The 23,486-nt window shown below is 53.0% G+C and overlaps 1 protein-coding gene and 1 pseudogene across 1 annotated transcript in view; one reads left to right on the plus strand and one right to left on the minus strand.

The window, feature by feature from the left end:
* Nucleotides 1-1,518: 1,518 nt before the first annotated feature.
* Nucleotides 1,519-23,486, minus strand: part of QRICH2 (glutamine rich 2) — a 33,997-nt gene continuing 12,029 nt past the window's right edge. Inside the window, exons 4-22 of the mRNA XM_058561701.1 lie at nucleotides 17,140-18,655; nucleotides 16,498-16,947; nucleotides 16,249-16,407; nucleotides 14,902-15,798; nucleotides 14,184-14,269; nucleotides 13,541-13,638; nucleotides 12,910-13,024; nucleotides 9,327-9,581; nucleotides 8,386-8,508; nucleotides 8,209-8,283; nucleotides 7,854-8,018; nucleotides 7,612-7,733; nucleotides 6,915-6,980; nucleotides 6,526-6,627; nucleotides 5,534-5,737; nucleotides 4,948-5,095; nucleotides 4,480-4,567; nucleotides 3,635-3,763; nucleotides 1,519-2,066 (exon numbers count right to left, since the gene is read on the minus strand). Of these exons, the coding sequence (XP_058417684.1) occupies nucleotides 1,876-2,066; nucleotides 3,635-3,763; nucleotides 4,480-4,567; nucleotides 4,948-5,095; nucleotides 5,534-5,737; nucleotides 6,526-6,627; nucleotides 6,915-6,980; nucleotides 7,612-7,733; nucleotides 7,854-8,018; nucleotides 8,209-8,283; nucleotides 8,386-8,508; nucleotides 9,327-9,581; nucleotides 12,910-13,024; nucleotides 13,541-13,638; nucleotides 14,184-14,269; nucleotides 14,902-15,798; nucleotides 16,249-16,407; nucleotides 16,498-16,947; nucleotides 17,140-18,655 (4,989 nt within the window). The 3' untranslated portion in view covers nucleotides 1,519-1,875. The remainder of the gene's footprint in view (nucleotides 2,067-3,634; nucleotides 3,764-4,479; nucleotides 4,568-4,947; nucleotides 5,096-5,533; nucleotides 5,738-6,525; nucleotides 6,628-6,914; nucleotides 6,981-7,611; nucleotides 7,734-7,853; nucleotides 8,019-8,208; nucleotides 8,284-8,385; nucleotides 8,509-9,326; nucleotides 9,582-12,909; nucleotides 13,025-13,540; nucleotides 13,639-14,183; nucleotides 14,270-14,901; nucleotides 15,799-16,248; nucleotides 16,408-16,497; nucleotides 16,948-17,139; nucleotides 18,656-23,486) is intronic.
* LOC131417780 (cytosolic 5'-nucleotidase 3A-like) lies at nucleotides 20,320-21,648 on the plus strand (annotated as a pseudogene).

The following is a 23,486-nucleotide window of genomic DNA, read 5'->3' on the forward strand; positions in this document are numbered from 1 at the left end:
ACCCCTGAGGCTCCTCCCACCTTACCCCTTACCCTGCCCACGTGTGCTTTCCCAGGCTGGAAGGGGAAGCCCCTTGCAGGCACGTGGGCGGTCAATTCTGGGCCTTGAGCGGGGTCCACCCCAGTGCTGGGCACAGCCTGGTGAGGCAGGCAGCCGGGCCCAGGTGTAGAGGTGGGGGATTGGCCTGGGCTGCTTGGGGAATGTTGCTCCCTGTCCTTTCGTGGGTGTGGGGGAGGCCTGGGTGTGGAGGGCTGGTCTGTCCCTGCTGCCACTCCTCCCTGCCAAGCTGGTGAGTTTGGGTTCTAGGCCAAGGACACTGAGCCAGCCACCTTCTGACGTTTCTCGGCAAGAGAAGGCAAGCGAAACGGGAGCCTGAGCAGGAGAGGAGGAGGAGCTGGCCCCGGCTCTGCCTCCTGCTTGCAGGGGAAAAGGGCACTCGGTGTGAGGGGTGCCCACCAGGACCCCAGGGTTCCAGCTGCTCCCCTCTCTCTAGCCAGTGCATTACGTCATTACAGAGATGAACGGGATCTCAGCAGGTGGGGAAAGAAGGGGGAAGTCCCCTCCTGCAGGGAGCACCTTCCCCACCCCGTGACACCTCCAGCCAACCCCCACCCTCCTTTGCCCACATGGGGTGGGACAGGGGAGAAACCCTTTTCTGGACTGTTTCCTGCCACACTTTCCCTTCCTGTGTGATTCTGTCACCCCCTCCCCTCACACCCTAAAGCGGGCCTCTTGCCCCAGACATCCCTTTCCCATGTCAGAGGGGGAGATGGGGCCTGGAGGTGTGGGGAGGCCCACCTTTGAGGAGGGAGCCGATGGGAGACCTGAAGGCAGAAAACTGCTTGGATGACTTTGGAGGGCTCAGGGTTGGGGGCAGCTCTCCCTTGTCCCCGAGGCTTCGAGTGGGGCTGGGGGCTCATCCCTTACAGTTGTGCTGGACTGAGCTCAGCCCCACCCATGCTCCTCTGTCCCCTCCTGCCTGCCAAGACTTTCAGCACAAAGGACTTGGGGGACAACAGTGAGCCCTCTTGCCTGTTTGGGGCTGGCAAAGATAAGCAAATGGAGCTGAGTGGGCTGAGCTAGGCCACAGGCCACCGGGCAAATGCCAGTCACCTCGAAAACCCTCTTCCAACACACAACACCCTTCTGCTCTGTTTTCCTGGGGAGGAGAGAGAAACAGGGAAACTGGCAGCCCCTATGTCTGAGCCCCTCCTGCCTCTGCAGCAGCCACTCCAGGGTAAGCCACAGGAGATGGCAAACAGGAACCTTCCCAGGTGGCTAGTGGCACTGCTCTCCCAGGATGCCGTGCCAGGAGCCGGGCACTACCCTGAGCCAGCAGCGGGAGAGCAGCCGGCAGCTGCCACCCTCACCTTCGCTCCAAGGTACGGCTCGTGCACGGACACCATGTGTCCCAAACCTCTCCACAGTGCCCCAGTCAGCGAGGCCACCCTTTAGGCCAGCCTCCCCAGCCAAAAAGGCAGAGCTGGAGCCAAGGCAGGCAGCAGCAGCCAGGTCTAGCTGAGGTCAGGGCAGAGCTGGTGGGGGTGTGACAGCAGGCCCCACCCAGGCCCACCAGTCCCCAGAGCCTGGGGTCTGACCTGTGTTGCCCCCTCCCCACCCTGGGTGCAATGTTCTGCTCTCCCGAAGCCCCAGTACCCTTGGAGAACAGCTTAATCTGTTTGGGGGCCTCTGGTCTAATTCTCGGGCTACAAGCCAGACCCACTCTCCAAGAGAAGGTCTGCCACCTGGATCTGGGGGCGTCTAGAGGTCCCTGGCCTGCAGCAGGCCCCTCCCTCTCACTCCATCTTCCTGAGCCAGCACCAGAGAAGCCTCGCCGCCCCAAGCTTCTTCCCAAATATTTATTTATATCTCTGCTCAGTGAGCAGAGGTGGACCGCGGCCCCCGGGTGGGCTCCTCGAGCCCCTCTCCAGGAGGCACGTCCATGTGCATCTCCAGCCCTGCCGGTAGGTTTGCCATCTCGCTGGGGCTGGACGGGTGGGCCAGATTCGGCTGGGAGAGGCGCCCCTCAGAGGAGACAGGTCTGTCTTTCCATTGATGAGAAGGAGCTGCAAGACAGGAGGGGCTGCAATCCCTGTCTCACTCCCCACGTCCTCCAGCAGCTCACCCCAGCTTGCCCAAAGTCTAGGGAAGTGGGGAGCAGCCCCACTAGCCAGGCTGAACCTAGACCTGATGCTGGAGAGGGACTGGCATCACAGGGGGCTGTGCAGGGCAAGCCCTCACACATGCTCCTAAGCAAAGCTCCTTCATAATCTCTGTGAGTTAAAAATAAACAAGCCCTCCATCAGGGGCCAAGAGCCTGCCTCTTTGGTAATGTTTCCTCTATTAATACAGGGACTATCTGAGCAATATTCACACAAATAAGTGCAGGAATTTTTCCTAAGATCTCCCCTGACCTAATTGTTCCTCCCTCTCTCTCCTGCTCCCGTAACATTTTAAGTGCCCTTGGAGTAGACAGTGATGCACCAGGGAGAAGGAAGCTAAGTACCCCCAAGAAAATAGTTCTGGGAGCCAGGGCCACAGACTGGCTCTGGGGCCAGACAACTTGGGTTTGGAGTCCAGCTTTGATGCTTCCTAGCTGTGTGACCTTGGACAAGCACCTTAACCTCTATGTGCCTCGGTTTTCTCAGCTATGAGTGAGGCCAACAATGGGTCCTACCATTAGTCTTGGTGTGAGGATTAAAACTGGTCCATATGTGTAAAGGTCCTCAACAGGGCCTGGCTGGTGAGGAACCCTCAATAAAGGCGAGGTGCCATGACCACCACTATCCCTTACTCTGTTTCCACTTCCTCCAGGCACTCACTGAACGCTGGAACTGGAAGGGATGGTAAAGAGCATCTAGGGCTGGGGCGCTTAACCTGGGTCGTGGGGTCCTTGAACCTCCTGCAAGTGCCAGAAGTGTTGTGGGTACATAACTTTCTATAGGAAGAAGGTCAGCAACTTTCATTAGATTCTCATGGGGCCCCTAACTCTAGCAGTGCTAATCCAGCACCCCTGTACTGACAGAGGAGGAAAGTGCTCTGGAGAGGGGGAGACTTGCTCAGTCACTTGAAAGTGATCCGGCCTTCTGGCTCCAGGCCAGTGTCCCTCTCTGGCCCCCATGTGTGGCCAAGCCCTGAGGGGCTCTTAGCCCCCTGGCTTTGAGGCAGGATTTAACCCCTCAGAGGAGAGCAGAGACTCTAGAGACCCTCCAGGCCTGGGGGCAAGAAGACAGGGTCAGACAGGGGTTCTCAGAGGTCATGTCACGGTCCTGTGCCCAGCAGCTGCCGTGAGAGGCTGTGCGCACCAGCTCCAGGAGGGTCAGGCCTGTGAGCTGGGAAGGCCTGTGGCTGGAGCCAGAGCCTCTGGCTCTGGGAAATAGGGGCTGCCACCCTACCCCTATTTCCTCTTCTGAGAGATGGGGACAGTCCTAGTACCTACCCCACAGACCTGGCACATATCAAGAACTCAGTAGGGCGAGTTTTCTCTCTCTTCCCTCCCGTCCCATCCCTCAGCCCCTAGGCCCTTCCTCTCTCCAGGGAAATAAAGGCGTATACCAGCCATGGGCAGGAAAGCGGCTGGGGCAGGCAGAAGAGGCCCGGGGCAGTGCTGAGGCTTCAACCAGAGGAACACTACCTGAGTTGTTGCCCGCCAGCATCTGAGCGCTCTGAGGCCGTGAGGGCAGCTGGCTGTTGTCGCCAAGGGACAGCTGCCGGTGCACGTGGGGCCGGGACTGCTTGGCCTTGTGCTTTGTAACCCCTGAGGCTGATGGGGGACGGTGGAGCAAAGGGTCAGTTGTGAGACACTGAGTGAGAGCCCCATGGGGACCCATGGGGATGGGGAGAGGGCTGCAGGGCTGCTGGTCACAGCCAGCCTCAGCTGGGGTCCTTCTCAGGCTGAATTCATGGATATGCCCCTTATAAGCACTTCATTCATTCATACGTCTGTCTGTCCAACAACCCACCCACCCACTCAGATTCCTCTGAGGACCTACACACATCAGCCATGTGCCAGGGGCTGGGTGAGTTCTGACCCGGGTTTACAGTCCAGGAGGGGAGGCAGCTAGAGAGGTGCGTACATGGTGGTGAGACCTGGCACACTTCAGGAATGGCCAACTGACAGGGGGCATCCCAGGGAACGAGAGATTCACTGAGTGACGGGGGCTCAGAAGAGGGCATTTTGAGTTTTGAAAAAGTGTAAGACTTGGCTGCGGTGATGCTAGGAGCAGAGGCTGAGGCAAGAAAGCCGGTGGTGGCAGCATGAGGGGGAAGGTTGGCAAGAGATGGGGTCACAACATCCCGGCTAAGCAAACACTGACCTGGGGCTTTTGGAGACCTGAATATTTGGAGTCAGGGAGGTAGAGGGGGAAGGCAGTCAGGGTCTGGTGGCCCCAAGAAGTGCCTGGCCTTGTGGGAGCTGGATGGACTCTGTGGGACCCAAGCAAGGAGCCTGGGGGGCCTCTGGGCCACCTGGACACTCACTGTCTTTGTTCAGGATGCCCGGTAGCCTGGTATCCATCCGTCCCTTGTAAATATGTCCATCCAGGCCCAAGATATCCACCTCGTCATGCTGTGAAGGTGGGCCAGTATCCATTACCATGCGGCACCCAGAGCTCACCCTCCGGTCCTGCCTCCACGAGGGCCTGGGGCACAGAGTGCTGTTCTCTCCTGACTCCCAATACCAAATGATGCTTAAAACCCTGTCAGGAGCGGCAGGTGAAGGGAGGGCCCGCAGTGGAGGTGGTAGTGCCAGGTGGGCAGGTGGCCAGGATGGCCTTCTTTTTCCCAGCAAAGGATAAGAACCTGAGACTTTAACTGGGTCTGATTAAGAACCTCCCGCAAGGCAGACGGCCAGATGAGGTGACTTCTGGTGTTCTTTCCAGAATGCCTTGAGGATCTGGGGTCATGTAGGGCCCTCCAACCTTGTCCTCCCAGGCAGCGCCCCCCGACCTTCATGGCAATCTGGATCTCCTCGGTGGGGTACAGGCCCTGTGGCAGATGCTGCAGGCGGTTGCGGCGGTAGGGGTAGGTGAGGGTGTGGCTGCCCCCGCAACGCCGAGGCACGGTCGAGTAGGTGTAATCGGCCACATCGGGCACCCTGTGATGAAGACAGTGGAGTTGCTGGGAGCAGGTGTGACCTGGCACACACCTATGGTGGGGGCTGGCCAGAGGCATCTCTTTTCAGGGGTCTTTGGGAGCCAGGGGGCAAAGGGGGCCTAGGAATAGGCAGGTGAGAGGACAGAGCAGCCTCATGGCCAGGCCATCCTAAAGACCACATACTCTCTCTCTCTCTCTCTCACACACACACACACATACTCATACTCACACACATATACATTCACAGTCTCACACATATGCATTCATACGCATTCACACACTCTCACACATTTACACACCCATACACGTACACATTCACACACACACATACACTCCCTCTCTGTCAGGGCTTTCCCCAGCAGTAGGGTGAGGCCTTCACACGGCTGTGGGTGGGTAGAGCTGAGCCCCATGGCCAGAGGCCCAGTCTGTGCCGTCCTACCGTTTGTAGCAGGGGGAGCTGAGGCACTGGGCCTGCAGCAGCTCACGGATCATCTGGCTGCTGGCCTTGACCGAGCCTCCAAAGTGGATCTGCACCTTCTCGATGTCCATCAGCATCTTGGAGTGCATGGTACGCAGGCGCCCCACGCTCCGCTCCATCTGTGCCAGGTTGCCCCGAGGGAAGGCGGCGCTGCCTAGCTTCAGGCTGTGGGGCATGGGCAGAACAGAGGGGTGAGGCAGCCGCACCGCCCGAGCCCACACTCAGACAGAACCCCAGCCCACTCCACCCCTTTACCTGCCCCTGTGTAAGCAGGACACTGTGTGGGCAGGAGCCCTTTCCACAGTACCCGAGGGCCCATGGCCAGACATGCCTGGGAAGGCTTCCTGAGATGGGAAAGTGCAGGAGAGCCAGATGGAGATACGCCTAGCTCCTCTGGCTATTGCTGGGGGTGGGAGAGCTGAAGGGGCCTAGCTGCTCCCTGTCCCTGCACACCTGGCCCCGCCTACCTGGAACCTCTAGGGCTCCAGAATGCAGTTTGAAAACCATCCTTACCGCTGAACCCCCATCCTTAGGAGGTGGAAATGCTGCAGGAGCCCAAGGGAGTGTGAAACGTGCCCCCCCATCTTATCCCCCCATGTTCACTGAGCCGACCCTCTCACTGAGTGATGCCGGACCCCTCCCTTCCTCCCATGCCGGGGGTTCCTGAGACAGTGGAAGCATCTGGGGGGTGTGAGGAGGTTAAGAAGAGCTCTCAGAGGCAGCCAGCACCCTTGGCGACATCCCACCAGGACTCCCAGCAGGGACCCAAAGGCAACTGATTACGGGGCTTCACTCTTCCTCGACGCTCACGCCCTAGACAGGGCTGGGGGCTAGCTCAGAAATCGCCCTAGTGGCCCCTGCGGTTCCAGCCAGGAGGAGGAGCCCTCCACATGCCCTCCAGTCTCTGCCCCTGCCTCCCCTGCAAAGCCCGTGCGGGACCCCGCTGTCCGTACTTGCGGCTCTGCTGCCGGACCTGCTCCAGTTCAAAGATGGTGTAGGGGCGGAGGGAACGGTGCCCGGGCAGGCCTGGGCCCACCGGAGTCACAGGGATGATTCTGGGCAGGGGCAGAGAGAAGGGGAGGGTCGGAGTGTGAGAAATCCCATGGTCCAAACCTACTCCCCACTCCGCACATTCCACCTGCCTGAGGAGCCTTCCCACCCAGGGCTGGGGTGAAGGACCGAGGGGTAGGAAGCAGTCCAGGCATCCAGGAATGGACCCACAAGAGAGGAGAGAAGGAAAGGACAAGACTTGGAGGCAGGTAGGGAATGGAGGAGATACAGCCCTCCTGTGCCCACCCCCATTACGGCCACCAGCTGGGGTTGGCCAGGTATGGGCACTCACTGTCCAGTCACAGGTGTCTCCAAGGGACGGTCACATGAGAGGCAGTGGAAATGTGCCAAGAGTTGCCTGTGAAGAATGGATACACACAGAGGGTGAGTGCCCTGCCCAGAGGGTCCAGAATGCGAGAGATGGAGAACCCAGAAGGGCATGGCCCTCCGCAGGCCAGGCAGGCTGGAAGCTCAGCTCACCAGGGTGGCAGGCTCCAGGCCCCCAGAGACAGATCTGGGCCCTGCTCCCCAGGAACATACCAGCTCCTAGACATGCCTGCTCCCAGGGACACGTCCAGCACCCACCTATCCTAACCCAAAGCCAGCAGGGTTCCAAAGGGCCCCTGAGGGGTGCTCTGTGTAAACCTCGGGGGCCCTCTGGCGGCCAATAATGGAAATCCTGGGAGTCATGCCTGCCATGGGCCAGGTTCCCATGTGGTCCCCCTCCCTGTGCCAACCCATGCCCGGAGAGCCTTAGCCTTCCTCTCCTCCCTTTCCCTGCTGTAACATGAACTGGCCTGAGCTAGAAGAGCTTTTCAAGCTCGAAAATCCTGTCACTCCAACTGTGGGATGGTCCTGGGCAGGATCAGCCATTGCCCCGGAGCACAATGTGTGCTGGCAGGAGCTGCTCATCTGGGAACTCCCCAGCTCCCCACCTGCCCTCCCCCTGCAGAGTGTGCCAACCTCCCCTGCTGTCTTCTGGGCCTCACCTCCGCATGGCGGCTGCCTCATCCGCCTGATAGAGTGGAGAACGCTCTTTCAGCTGCTGTCGCAAGGATTTCCACCTATCCTCCAGTAACTCCTTCACAGGGTCCAGCTCCAGGCGGTCCAGCTGCGGGTGAGGATGGGGGAAACCAGCTGAGCTCTGAGAAAGCAGGTGAGGGGTCTGCAGCACCCTGGGAAGGTGGCATTGTCCCAATCCAGGGGACCTGGAGCTCCTTCTGCCCCTCACCTTGCTGTCCATCTCTACCAGGAGCTTGTCCAGCATCTTCTGCCAGTCCTGCTCCTGCCCGCTCATCTTGGCCACCAGCTCCTGCATCATGTGGTTCAGCTGCTCTGTGGTGGCGTCAAACTGGACACGGCTCACTTTGGCCGCCAGGGCACTCTTGTCAGCCTTCTGCCCAGAGAGAGAGGAGGGGGCCCTTCAGATGGGAGAAGGACACAGGGGGACCTCACTCCCCTGAGGTATCAACCCCTGACACTGAGCCCACATTCCCCCCATGGGCTCCCCTCCACTCCTGGCCTTTCGAAGAATGACCAGTGAGACCTCCCTGGACATGGGTGGCTCCCCTGGGCCCGGCCCTTACTGTGTCAATCTCCATCTCCAGGTGTTCCCTGTTAGCCTTTTCCTTCTTGAGTTTCTCTAGACCCTGGTACAACACCTGGGAGCAAGGGGAGCAGAGAATAAGGAGCAGGGAACTGAAAGGCTGGGGTGGGCGGGGTGGGGCCTCGCCTTTGCCCCCATCGCCCTGCCGGCCGCTCACATCGATGTCCTTCTGCTTCTGCCGATGGTCCTCGATGAGGTTGCTGGTGGTGATGTTGAGCTTCTCGCAGTCGCCCTGCACCTGCAGGATGGCACGCTGGACATGGCCCAGCAGCTCTTCATCCTGCAACAGGAGAGACAAAGGCAGGCTCCCTGAGGCTGCTGGGGTACCCCCCAGGGGGATTGCTGCCCCTGAGAAGTTGGCTTTTAAAACATCACCCAGCAGACAGGCCAACTTCAAACCCCATTCTGGCTCTCCTCAGTTGGCTCCACAATTTCCCACCAACAGTAGGGAGGCTCACTACCCTTTCCACCTGCCCACCCAATGGAACACAAGCCTCAGTCCCCGACCTCTCCATGGGCTAGCCTTGAAGGACCAGGGGCGGCCAGTGGGGGTGATCAGTAGAGGTGATGGAGGTTCAGGAGTGGTGAGCTGCCCTGTGGCCCCTGAGAGTTGGGGTGTGGGCTACAGTCTCCCCACCTGCCCTGGGCTGAATCTGAATTCCAGAGTCCAAGAGGCAGGACTCAGGGACTTGTGTTGTGGCTCTCCCTACCCCCACCAGCAAGCCTGCTCTTTGCGGGGGAATCGGGAAGGGGTATCTAGAAAACTGGAGTGAGGGGAGTCAATGAACACTAAAGCTACACCAGTGTCCTCGAGCCAGGTGAATGGCACTGCTCCACCCCTCAGTCAGCTGTGCGGTCCCACTCAGTGGAGCCAGCTCTTCTCCATGGTCCCCTGTCCCCAGAGCTAGTTCTGTTGCTGCCCTTGCTGTGACCCCATGGAAGGACCAGGGACTCCACCATGGAAAACTGGCCCTTGGGCCCAAGTACCCCTTCCTTAGGGAACTCTATCAGCCACTCCCCACTCTGTGGGTCTCCGGGCTGTGGCTCCCCCTGTGGGGCACGTGCAGCCGCACCAGGAGGGAGGCCAGCCAGAATCACCTGGCTCTGGAGCTTGGCTTTCTTGGAGGGCCGGGAGGCAGCCAGGTTGTTGACCATGTCCTGGAGCTGCTCGTAGCGCCGCACTAGCGTGCTGACCTGATGGCTCAGGTCCAGGCTGCAGGCTGGGCAGGTGGCCTCTGGGTCAATCTGGCCAGGTGCCAAGGTTGTCGGGGCCTTGTGAGGGGCCATGCTCATGGACAGCAGCGTGGAAGATGAGGTCAGCATGCTCTCGATGATTATCCTGAGCTTGTCTAACTGGGTGCGGGCGAGAAGGCAGGTGCAGGGCAGTGAGCAAGGCACGGCCACGTTCCATCCACGCTGTCACTACTAGCGGGTGCTTCCTGCCCCTTGCCTGCTGTGACCCGAGCAGTCATCACACCCTCAGTGCCTCGCAGAGTGTGCGGCACGTAGGAGGTGCTCGATGTCTGTCCATTGAATAGCGAACAGAGTTCTCAGGGAGTGTAGCACTAATGCTGAAGGAAGCCCTTGCAGGAGGGAGGTTTCTGGACCTTTCTCCAGCCGGCCCATTGGTGCACTGTGAGAACATATCCCCTCTAGAGTCCTAGAGTGGTGATGTCCGTTAGTCAGTCCCCAGACACTGCTCCAGGCCCTGGGGATGTGACGGGTGGGCTCCCCCGTGCTCTGTCCCCATCTAGCATGTGAGTAACAATAAAAAATGTACTAAGAGCTACTACCACTACAGGGGCCTCTCGCGCTGGGCGGGAACCAACTCCTCCCACCGGCCTTCCTGCTCTTTTCTGTACCCCATGGTCCCAGTTTTTCACCACAAATGATTGGTCCTCGATAGGCACCCGATTCAAGGGCAACCAGTCCCTAGACTGGCTGAAGCCCTGTGACATGTCGCCTGGCTCAGAGGGGCCGGGCCAGGAAGTGGGTGACATTGCAGGGCCTGGGCAGCCATGTGGACCATGTGTGAGGGGTGAGAAAGCTGTTTGAGAGTAGGATGGAAGAGAGATGTGGGGGGTATTTGAGAGAGATGGATAAGGAAAGGGACACAGAGGCACAGATACACAGACACAAAAAGACAGGGAGGTAGAGGGACCGGACCAGATTGCCCACTCAGCCTGGAAGTTTCACTTTTTGCAGGCTCTTGTACATGTACGTACTCTTATCCCAGCTCCCTTTTGCCTGCGCTCAGTGAGACTTGGCTGCTTGTAACCAGGAGAGCCCTCACTCTTCTGAAGCGTCCACAAGAGCATGTCCAGGGGCCCCTGAGATAAAGGGGACAGACTGACCCTCTCCACCAGAGAGGGAGGCACCTCCCCAAATATGGGCATTTCACTGAAGTCGTGAAGAGTGGGTTGCAGCCCTCTGGGTAAATGAGGCTGAGAAGGACATTCCAGGAAGAGGAGCCGCATGAGAAGGCGGCAGTGTGTGAAGAGAAAGGCAGGAAGCTAAGGTGGTAGGAGAGTCGGGAGTCTGGAAGGTGGTGCCTTGAAGAGGCTGCAACAGGAGGCCAGCCCTGCCCAGCTGGGAGTGGATTCTCTCTGAAACGTGGCCCTGGGGGAGCCCTGGAGGTCGCTAAGCTCAGATGAGAGCTTTGGAATGACAGGTGACTCTCACACACTATCTGCTGCTCCTTGTACCCCACACAGGACAGTCAGCTCTGGGGGCACGAAATGGTACACACCACTGTTCCAGCAAACTCGAGAGTGGGCCCAGAATGGGGCCTCTAGCACAGAGGGGCTCCTGACATGAGCCCCCTGGGCCCAGTGGCTTTTCCTATCTGATCCTCTGTGAGCACTCAGGGGGCCGTTCCTGGTCCAGACACTCCTTACTGAGAACACTCTGGGGTGACCAAGGATAGTATCATTCAAGATTGAAAGGCAGACACTTCTACTCACAAGAGAGTGAAAAGACAACCCATAGAATGGGAGAGAATATTTGCAAATCATACATCAGCTAACAGTCTAGTATCCAGAATATTAAGGAACTCCTACAACTCAACAATAAAAATACAAATAACCCAATTTTAAAATGGGCAAAGGATTTGAAAAGACATCAAATACCAAAGAAGATATACAAATGGCCAACAATCATTAGTCATTAGGGAATGCAAACCAAAACCATAATGAGATGCTACGTCACACCCATTACGATGGCTATAATTAAAAAAAAGGGAAAATAAGTGTTGGTGAGGATGTGGAGAAATTGAAACCCTCATACATTACTGGTGGGAACGTAAAAGGGTGCAGCCACTTTGGAAAACAGTTTGACAGTTCCTCAAATGGTTAAACAGAATTACCATATGACACAGCAATTCCACTCATAGCCATATAACCAAGAGAAATGAAAACATAATGTCCACACAAAAACTAATACATGAATGTGCCTACCAGCATTATTCATAATATCCAAAAGGTAGAAACAACCCAAATGTCCTTCAGCTGATGAATGGATAAATAAATTGTTGTATAGCTGTAAAATGGAACATTATTCAGCCATAACAAGGAATGAAGTGCATGCTACAATATGAAGGAACCTTGAAAACACGCTAAAGTGAAAGAAGCCAGATATGAAAGGCCACATATTATGTGATTCCACATATATGAAATGTCCAGAATAGGTGAATCCATAGAGACAGAAGGTAGATTAGTTCCTGCCAGAGGCTGGGGGTGGGAAGGATGGGGAGTGACTGCCAATAGGTACAGGGTTTCTTTTTTTTTGCTTTTGTTTTTGTGAGGAAGATCAGCCCTGAGCTAACATCTGTGCCAATACCTCCTCTTTTTTCTTTTTTTTTTTTCCCGCTGAGGAAGACTGGCCCTTGAGCTAACATCCGTGCCCATCTTCCTCCACTTTATACGGGATGCCGCCACAGCATGGCCTGACACGCGGTGCCTCAGTGCGTGCCGGAGATCCAAACCCAGGCCGCCAGCAACAGAGCGCACACGCTTAACCGCTACACCACGGGGCCTGCCCCGGTACAGGGTTTCATTCCAGGGTGATCGTGGTGGTGGCTGCACAACTTAGTAAATGTACTAAGAACTACCCTGTTCACTTTAAAAGGATGAGTGAGTTTTATGGTATGTGAGTTATATAATTTAAAAAGATAGGGGGCCGGCCCCGTGGCTTAGCGGTTAAGTGTGCGCACTCCGCTGCTGGTGGCCCAGGTTCGGATCCCTGGCGTGCACCGACGCACCGCTTCTCCGGCCATGCTGAGGCCGCGTCCCACATACAGCAACTAGAAGGATGTGCAGCTATGACGTACAACTATCTACTGGGGCTTTGGGGGGAAATAAATAAATTAATTAAAAAAATAAATAAATAAAAAGATAGGAAAAAAAAAGATTTAATGGCATCTAGACAGGCCTTGAAGAGGTGACTTTCCGTTGCCAGAGGGGATATACCTGCCCGTGTACCTGCAGCCTCAGAGCTGGTTTTGGATCAGGAGGGGCTGAACCCCTGATACAGTCACACCACACACACACACACACACACACACACACACACACACACACACACACACACTGGTGAGTGATGGGAGAGTAGGGCTGCCCCCACTGTCCACAGCCAACTCTGAGAAGGGGCTGGTCCCTGCGGCTGAAGAGTGTGGAATCCTCACCTGATCCTGAAGGTAAAGGGAGGCTTCAGAGACTGAATGTTCCATGCTGACCTTGCCCCGCTCTTGGCTCTCCCTCAGCTCGGCCAGCTCCTTCTCAATGTCAGCCACAGTGACTCTGCGTGCACAAGAGACGGCCTGGCCCCACCGCCAGCCCAGGGGCCCAGGCCCACTAGTGTTGAGCTCCAGCCATCAGGGATGAGGAGGACGCAGACCAGGCTCTTTCCCCACCTCTTGCAGGCTCTGTCTGGAGAGTCCAAGGCTCTGCCTGTCCTGGAGGCAGGTCCCCAGTGTCCTGGCCAGAGAGGCCTCTACTGGGTGAAACCTAACACTGCAAAGAGAGCTCTGAGGGGCCCTAGCGAGCGCTCTCTTCTCCAGCCTCCAGCTGAGGACAGAGACTAAGGAGGTTTTTTTTGGCTCTTCCAAGCCCTGGTGCTGGTGCTGAGCTGTTTTAAGAACCTGGGAAACTTCTACCAGCAACTTGAGCTAGATATGGGCAACCTGAAGAGCAGATATGATCCAGGTCAAAGATAGTAGTCAGTTCAGGGTATGAGTGAACCAAGGCTGCCATCACCTCCTTGGCTGAGAATAAGTGACACCAGGACACAATCTCCACATGGCAGGGGCATTTTACCTGAGGATACCCAGCTGCAAGCTCAGCTGGCTAGTTTTCATCTCCTTTCCTATTTCTTGCTCCCCGTCGCCCTCCAGGACCTTTTGCATCCTCTCCAGCTACAAACCCAATGGAAGAGGAGGGTCAGGCAGTCCTGAGCTCTCTGTTTTCTGGACGTGCCTCTGCAGCCCAAGCAAGCCCTTTCCCCATTCCCGAATCCTAATCCAACCCTCTGACAAAAACCAAGGTCTCTTCCTGACATCCACCTGTCTATCCATCCATCCCATGGTGTAGACAGATGGCATTAAGAGAAGGACTGAAGACCTAGTAGCCTCTTGCCATGACTGCTGGCCCCAGACAGTCCCATGAACTTGGCTCCAAGGCTGTTCCGGTGACAGTGGGTTTTATTGGAAATGGCCACAGACCATAAAGGAGCACAGGCCTCCTTGTTGGCCAAATTGAATCTTAACAGCTTTGAGAGTCAGGTTTTAGACCCAGGAAATGAACGTGATGATACCTGAGGTGCATTTCCTATCTGACGGGATTGTAAAGATCCAGTGAGAGAATAATGTAAGTAGATAGGACTGTGGAACCCATGACAACACCAATGGAAGGTGGGGTTACTGGCTCTCCAAGGCAACGGAGGGGGGCCTCTTTCACTTACCTTCGCTTTTTCCTGCCGAACTTCTTTGGTCAAGGTCTTCAAAGTCTTCAGGTGTTCTTGCAGGTCAGGGGGTATGGTCTTTTTGACTATGGAAAGTGGAGGCCTTATAGTCAGAAGGGTTAGATTCCCAGGGGGCTCCCAATCCCCATTTCTAGCCCCCACAATGAAGCCACCCCACAGAACAACAGGACATAGTACTAATCACGCTTTTCCTGGTGACTAGGGGAGGGCATGGGAAGAAAGGAGAGAGCAATGTCCTTAGCCCATAAAAAAGCCACCTATTGTTTAATATCCTAAAGGGCTTTGGGACCACTGACCCACAATTTCTACCCAACTCTAAAATTGTAAGTATTCTCTGGGCCTAGAGTTGTGAATGGGCAAAGGTTAAGTTTAATTCTTCAACATTCTCTCTCTCCGCACACCCCCCAACTCTGTTGTTTTCCTTGCCCCAACATTTTTCCCAGCTGCATCCAGAGAGTCTGACAAAGGCATAAGGACCTGCCTCATTCCTCTCCTGAGGCTCCTTCGTCCCTCCTGGTTTAATTCTATCTTTTGGACCCTGAAGGCTAAAGGAGAACCCAGAATTCCTAAGAATGGGACTGCTACTTTCAGGGATCAGGAAGAGGCCCAGCTGCCAGGAGTTGAGGCCAGGGGAGAAAAGGGTGAAATCAACTTAGAACGAAGACGGCAGTCTCTCCTCTGCGCAAGCAGTACCCACCCATCACTGCAAGCAGATACTGGATCTTCTCTAAGTCAGTTTGGCCAGCTTCCTCCTCATCCAGATCCTTCATGTTCTCCTTTAGCTCTACGTAGAGGCCGACGAGCTCTCCCATCAGACGAAATGTTTCCACTGCCATAGGGAAGCTAGGAGCCAATTTATCCAGTGAATCATGTCTCTCACTCTGGACATCACTCTTTTCTGATGAGACTCGGTCGAGATAGTTAAGGGAGTTTGTACTCCTGACAAAGGTGGCATCTTGGCTTGGGGCAGCCTGGATAGAGACTCCTGGTTGGTTTGAGGCATATGTTCGATTTGGATCCACATCTACCTGGACATACTGATCTACACCCTGGTACCCTGGGCCATGAGGGCCAGGATACATTAAGTCATAGGAGTCTGGGATAGAGTATACATGGTCACGCTGATCTGAATCTGGGCCAGGAGATACCAAATGCTGTCGATCTGGGTGTGCAGATCCCACACCTGTGCTTAATGGTGTTGGGCTAGGCTGGTCTGCGCCAGGATGCATCACACCTTGCTGATAAGTTTCTGGTGGTACCAAACCCTTTTGGTCTATACCTGGCAATGCCAAATCTTGATTGGCCAGGAGTTGTGACACCTGGCCATGTTGATCTCTGCCAGGAGGTACCACACCATGCTGATATGGGCGTGGTGATATAAAACTTCGAGAGTCTGCATGGAATGTTGGAAAGCCACGAAACTCTGTGCCTGGTGGTATCAAGCCTTGTTGATCTGTACCAGGTTGCCTCAAACCACGCTGATCTATTCCAGGTTGAACCAAACTACGCTGATCAGCACCAGGCTGCACAAAACCACGTGGATACGCACCAGGCTGGACCAAACCACGAGGATAGGCACCAGGTTGGACCAAACCTCGTGGATAGGAACCAAGGTGTACCAAACCAGGTGGATATGCACCAGGTTGTACCAGACCAGGTGGATATATACCAGGTGAAACCAAGCCAGGCATATATATACCAGGCTGAGAAAAGCCCTGTGGATCTATGCCAGGGTATACCAAACCACGCTGATCCACTCCAGGTTGCACAAAACCAAGCTGACCTGCACCCTGTTGGACCAAACGAGGCTGACCTGAGCCAGGCTGGACCAAACCAGGCTGACCTGCGCCAGGCTGCACCAAACCAGGCTGACCTGCGCCTGATTGTACCAAACCAGGCTGACCTGCACCAGGCTGACCTGCGCCAGGCTGCACCAAACCAGGCTGACCTGCGCCAGGCTGCACCAAACCAGGCTGACCTGCGCCTGGTTGGACCAAACCAGGCTGAACTGCACCAGGCTGACCTGTGCCTGATTGTACCAAACCAGGCTGACCTGCATCAGGCTGCACCAAACCAGGCTGACCTGAGCCAGGCTGCACCAAACCAGGCTGACCTGCGCCAGGCTGCACCAAACCAGGCTGACCTGCGCCAGGCTGCACCAAACCAGGCTGACTTGCGCCAGGCTGCACCAAACCAGGCTGACCTGCGCCAGGCTGCACCAAACTAGGCTGACCTGCACCTGGTTGGACCAAACTACCCTGATCTGCGCCAAGCTGGACCAAACCAGGCTGACCTGCACTGGGTTGGACCAAACCATGCTGATCCATTCCAGGCTGGACCAAACCAGGCTGACCTGCACTGGGTTGGACCAAACCATGCTGATCCATTCCAGGCTGGACCAAACCAGGCTGACCTGCAACAGGTTGCAGCAAACCAGGCTGACCTTTGTCAGGATGCACCAAACCATGCTGAACCATTCCAGGTTGTATCAAACCCCGCTGATACATTCCAGGTTGGACCACACCTCGCTGATACATTCCAGGTTGGACCACACTTCGTGGATACATTCCAGGTTGGACTACACCTCGCTGATACATTCCAGGTTGGACCAAACCTTGCTGATACATTCCAGGTTGGACCAAACCACGCTGATCCATTCCAGGCTGCACCAAACTAGGCTGACCTGCACCAGGTTGGACCAGACCATGCTGATCCATTCCAGGCTGCACCAAACCAGGCTGATCTGTGCCAGGTTGTACCCAACCAGGCGGATAAGCACTCTGATCTACAGCAGGCTGGACCAAAGCAGGCTGACCTGCTCCAGGCTGGACCAAAGCAGGCTGACCTGCTCCAGGCTGGACCACAGCAGGCTGACCTGCTCCAGGCTGGACCACAGCAGGCTGACCTGCTCCAGGCTGGACCACAGCAGGCTGACCTGCACCAGGCTGGACCACAGCAGGCTGACCTGCTCCAGGCTGGACCACAGCAGGCTGACCTGCACCAGGCTGGACCACAGCAGGCTGACCTGCTCCAGGCTGGACCACAGCAGGCTGACCTGCACCAGGCTGGACCACAGCAGGCTGACCTGCTCCAGGCTGGACCAAAGCAGGCTGACCTGCTCCAGGCTGGACCACAGCAGGCTGACCTGCTCCAGGCCGCACCAAACCAGGCTGACCTGAGCCAGGCCGCACCAAACCAGGCTGACCTGCGCCAGGCCGCACCAAACCAGGCTGACCTGCGCCAGGCCCGGCCAAACCAGGCTGACCTGCGCCAGGCCCGGCCAAACCAGGCTGACCTGCGCCAGGCCCGGCCAAACCAGGCTGACCTGCGCCAGGCCGGACCAAAGCAGGCTGACCTGCGCCAGGCCGGACCAAAGCAGGCTGACCTGCGCCAGGCTGGATCACATTATGCTGCTCTGCGCCAGGTTGTATGAAGCCAGATGTTTCCAAACTGGGCTGTACAAAACCTTGCTGATCTGCAGCAACTTGCATCAAACCAGGTGATAGCAAACCATGCTGATCTGTAAGAGGTGGAACCAATCCATGTTGATCTATGCCAAGAGGTACCAATCCATGCTGATCCATGCCAGGCAGTACCAATCCTTGCTGATCCATGCCAAGAGGCACCAATCCGTGCTGATCCATGCCAAGTGGTCCCATTACACTCTCATCCATGCCAGGCTGTTCCATACCACGTTGGTCTGTGCCAGGAAGTATCACACCATGCTGATATGTGCTAAGTGGAACCATACCAGGCTGATCTATCCTGGGTGGTTCAAACCCTTGCTGATCCATGCCAGGTAGCACCAATTCCTGCTTATCCATTCCAGGTGGCATCACACCAAGCTGACCCATGCTGAGCGGTATTACGCCATGTGGGTGATAAGTGCTAGGATGTAGCAATGCAAACTGATCCATGCCAGGTAGTCCTAATCCATGCTGATCTGGACTTGGATAGACTTGACCCTGGCTAACGTACACTCCCCCATGCTGATCTGGGTACACATGATGATGCCAATCTCTGGCAGAGGTGGCCGAGGGTAAGTCTGGTTGAACTGGGCCAGGGTGTGCATCTTGTTCATCTCTTCTTAGATGTGCTAAGCTCTGCCGCTCTCTAGCCCTATGACGATCTGACTCGACTCTGAATTGGGACACAGAGGGGCGATGGGCTTTTGCCAGGCCGGCTTCATCACGGGCCCTTGGGTGCTGTTCTCTTCCAGGAAACCCAGTAGCAGAGGCACCTCTGCTTCGTTCTCTGCTAATCACCCCTTCAGAGGGGTGTCCTGTGCCACTGGTTCCTGATAAAGTCTGCTTTGGGCCCAAACCACTGGCAGATTCCAGAGGCTGGTCAGCACTTGGATGCTTGGTGGAGGCTCCAATTGGAATCATACTGCTCGATGTTAAGGGAGTCTGCCCTTTGCGCTTAGAAAGTCCCATTACTGACTCTGCACCCTGGTTGAAGAGGAAGAAAGAAATCAGTAACTACAAGTAAGAAATATTCAGTGTAAGACTTGCAGCGCAAGAAATCTGAGATATCTGACTAGGATGATTTAGGGCCTTTGGAGAAAGATAACCTCTAGAACCCAAAAGCTCAACACAAGACAGACTTTGACATTCTTGAAGGATAGGTCTCCAGATTTTTGAGAATCTGCACATTTTCAAATGATATCATAATATATAATTTCCCTCATAAAAGACAGGGGAACATACAAGTGACCTACTCTAACTCTCGCTGCGTCTACAAAGGACATGAGTATTTATTCAGTTTAAAATCTAAACTCTGCCCCACCATTGGCCCATTGCTGATGATAAAAGTTTACACTGTAGGGCAAGTAAACCACACATTTAAAATGTAAGTGCACAAAACCTAGACCCAGAAATTCCATAGATAGGAATTTTCTCTATGGACTCTTGCAAAGGATGCCAAGGTATATGTACAAAGACAGAGGCTGCAGCATTGTTTATAAACTAGATTATCAATAGGGGACTCATATATTTATGGCACACCCAGCCAGTAGAATACTAAGAATCTGTTAAACAAGAACGATGACTACTTCCATTTCCAGCCCAAATGGAGTAACAGAGCCTAGATTTACCCTCCTGTGCGTGACAACCAAAAACCAAAAGCAACAATAACTATGCAACAGTGGTTTTCTAGACACTGGATATCAGCTAACGAAGGCTAGCAATCCCTGAAAGATGGAGAGGCAAGCCATGGGAGCCCTGCTGGTGCCTCAGCTTACTGCTTCGACAGAGTTTCCAGGCTGCAGTGTGGGGAGGGGGACTGAAGTGGGCCCAGCAGACTCCCTGAGTTGAGGAGACAGAGCTGAGCATTCAGGGAAACTGAGGCAACAAGAGCTCACAGGACAGACTATCAGAAAGAAAGGAGATGCACATAGAGATGACTCAAGAGATCTGCAGAGGGTCCCCCTCGGGTCGTCAGCACAGCACATACATGTGAAAAAAGTACCCAAGGTTGGGAGAAGAACCATCTGAAAGGCTGGAGGGAATAGTACCCAGACTCTCATGGAGTTGGGAACAGTGCCTGTTTCTACCAGCCAGTTTGGGAAAAGAACTCATAATTAAGGGTGCAGAATACTCAGAAAGGTGTTGCCTCAGAAGTGGAGAATAATCAGCTCTACAGTGAACACAACTATGGTCCCACTGAGAAAATAACTCAAAAAAATATACAGTGGAAGAAACAACAAAGGATTTAAAATGGTACCCTAGAATACATTAATTTAACAGGAAAGACAATAATAGAGGAATGGAAGAAGAGAAAAGACATAAGACATATAGAAAACAAATAGCAAAATGGAAGATGTAAACCCTACTTTATCAGTAATTAAACACTTCAATCAAAAGACAGAGATTGGCAGAATTATATAAAAACACAATCCAGGAGGCCCCAGTCGCCGTGAGCAGCCTTTTCTTTTTGGGTCTGGAGGTGCATGAGGCCCCGGCTGGGGACTAGGTGGCCACGGCCAAGGAGGGTGCGGTAGCGAGCGCCAGTGTGTGTCCTGGCCGCAGAGGTGGTGCTGGCCCAGTACAGATTCATCCTGAAGAGGAAGACGGGAGAAGACCAAATCATCATCTCTGGATCTTGCTTACCACCTATGCTGTTGTTCTAGGACAAATGCAAGAACAGAAGAACTCAGAGCACCTTAAGGAAGACTGGATAACCAAGAAATGACTAATCAAGAGTCTGCTGTACATGTGAAAATGAGGCCAGACTTCTAGAAAAGTTCAGTTCGCATCAAGAACTCTACAAAAGTAGAAGAAATTATCTTTGGTCTTATCAAAGGAGGAGCTGCCACACTTCAGATAATAACAGACTTTGATATGACACTAAGTAGCTTATCCTACAAAGGGAAAAGATGCCCAAAATGCCATATTATTGACAACTGTAAGCTGGTTATAGGTGAATATCGAAAAAAGTTACTGAAACTAAAGGAAAAATAGTTTGCTATTGAAATTGATCCTGTTCTTACTATAGGAGAGAAGTACCCTAATATGGTAGAATGATGTACTAAATCTTGTGGCTTGCTTGTTGAACAGGCTAAAGCCTGTTTACCAAGAGCTAAACTTAAAGAAATTGTAGCAGAATCTGATGTTATGCTCAAGGAAGGATATGAGAATGTCTTTGATAAGCTCCAACAACACAGTCTCCTGTGTTCATATTTTCAGTGAGTATCAGTGATATCGTAGAGGGGGTTATCTGTCAAGGTGGTGCTTATCATCCAAATGTCAAAGCAGCGTCCAACTTCATGGATTTTGATGAAAATGGGTTCCTCAAAGGATTTAAAGGAGAACTAATTCATGAATTTAACAAACATGATGGTGCCTTGAAGAACATAGAATATTTCAATCAACGAAAAGACAATAACAACAAAATTCTGCCAGGAGACTCCCAAGACTTAAGAATGGCAGATGGAGTAGCAAATGTTGAACACATTCTAGAAACTGGATATCTAAATGATAGAGTGGATGAGTTTTTAGAAAAGTACATGGGCTCTTATGATATTGGTTTAGTAAAAGATGAATCATTGGAGGCAGCCAACTCTATCTTAGAGAAGATTCTATAAACAAGCATTCTTTGGGGCCAGCCTGGTGGCGCAAGCGGTTAAGTGCACGTGGTCCACTGTGGCAGCCCGCGGTTTGCCGGTTCGGATCCCAGGCGCGCACCGACACACTGCTTGTCGAGCCATGCTGTGGCGGCGTCCCATATAAAGTGGAGGAAGATGGGCATGATGTTAGCTCAGGGCCAGTCTTCCTCAGCAAAAAGAGGAGGATTGGCATCAGACCTTAGCTCAGGGCTGATCTTCCTCACACACAAAAAAAAACCAAACAAACAAGCATTCTTCAAGAAGACCTCTCTCCTGTGGGTGCAATTGGTGCAAGAACTGCTCGTCTGTTCATCTTTCTGAAAGACTTTTACAATGTATTCTAGCTCTTGAAGTTTTTCCTTTCTATTGCTGAAGTATTTTCAGACATGTTGACTCCATCAACTGGAAGCTCCTTTCTCTCCACCTCTTTCAACACACTCCTCACCATATTTTTTAACAGATTAAAAAAAAACTCTGAAAGCCAAAATTTGAATGATACCTCCCTATTTTTTCAAAGTAAATTTTGTAGTTTATGTTATCACAAAGTTTTTGAGGAATCTTTTTATACTGGCAATTTTGTAGACTTTAAAAAGAAGTTTTATGAAAATGATGAAATGATGTGCATGATTTTAAAGCATCGCCCTTTTGTAATTTGGGTGAATTATGCTGATGGTATGACCATCTCCTGAAATTGTGTTATGTGTGGTTATTTTGTTTTGGGAAAATCAATATTTACCAGAAAATATTGGCACTTGGTATTTGAAAAAACTGTTGGTATCCAGATGTCAGTAAATATTGCAAAATATTCTATATTGAAGCACTGATACTAAACATGAAATTAAAAGCCAAAAAAAAAAACAAAAACAAAACCCAACCAACTCACAGATGATCTAACTACATGCTGCCTACAAGAGACGTATGTTAGATTCAAAGAAACAAATAGGTAGAGGGCCGGCCCCGTGGCATAGCGGTTAAGTGCGCGTGCCCCACTGCTGGCGGCCTGGGTTCAGATCCCGGGCGCGCACTGACACATCGCTTGTCAGGCCATGCTGTGGCGGTGTCCCATATAAAGTGCAGGATGATGGGCACGGATGTTAGCTCAGGGCCAGTCTTCCTGAGCAAAAAGAGGAGGATTGGCAGATGATAGCTCAGGGCTAATTTTCCTCACCAAAAAAAAAAAAAAGAAACAAATAGGTAGAAAGTAAAAGGACAGAAAAAAGTATACAATGCAAACAGTGACCAGAAGAGAGCTGGAGCGGCTATACTAACATCAGACAAAATAGACTTTAAGACAAAATTGTTACTAGAGACAAAGACATTTTATACTGATAAAAGAGTAAATTCATTAGGAAGACATAACAATTTAAAAAATATATATAGGGCCGGCCCCGTGGCTTAGTGGTTAAGTGCGTGCGCTCTGCTGCTGGCGGCCCGGGTTCGGATCCCGGGCGTGCACCGACGCGCGGCTTCTCCGGCCTCACGGCCGCGTCCCACGTACAGCAACTAGAAGGATGTGCAGCTATGACATACAACTATCTACTGGGGCTTTAGGGGGGAAAAATAAATATAAATAAATAAATAAATAAATAAATAAATAATATATATATATGAACCTAGCAACAGAGCCTAACGTTCATGAAGAAAACCTGACAGAATTAATGAGAGAAACAGACAATTCAACAGTTGACTTCAATACCCTAACTTCGATAAGGGACAGAACAAATAGGCAGAAGGTCAACAGGAAATAGAAGACTTGAGCAACACTATAAACCACTCAGACCAGCAGACACCTAAAGAATACTCCACCCAACAACAGCAGAACATACATTCTTCTCATGTGCACATGGAACATTTTCCACAACAGACCCTATGTTTCTAGAAAACAAACAAAAAACAAAAACAGAGGAAAAATAAAGATGTTTTAGACATACAAAAGCTGGAATAATTCATCAACAGCAGACACACACTACAAGAAATGTTAAATGAAATCCTTCAGGCAAGCAGAAAATGATACCAGATGGAAACCTGGATCTACAAAAAGGAATAAATTGTAACTACAGGGATGAATATATAAGATGTTTTTCTTATTATTAAAGTCTCTATAAAAGATAATTGACTAAACAAAAATAAGAACAATGTATTGTAGGGTTTATAACCAATGTAAAAAAAGTAAAATG

The sequence above is a fragment of the Diceros bicornis genome, chromosome 18 (genome assembly GCF_020826845.1).
Source record: "Diceros bicornis minor isolate mBicDic1 chromosome 18, mDicBic1.mat.cur, whole genome shotgun sequence".
Classification (NCBI taxonomy): Eukaryota; Metazoa; Chordata; class Mammalia; order Perissodactyla; family Rhinocerotidae; genus Diceros; species Diceros bicornis.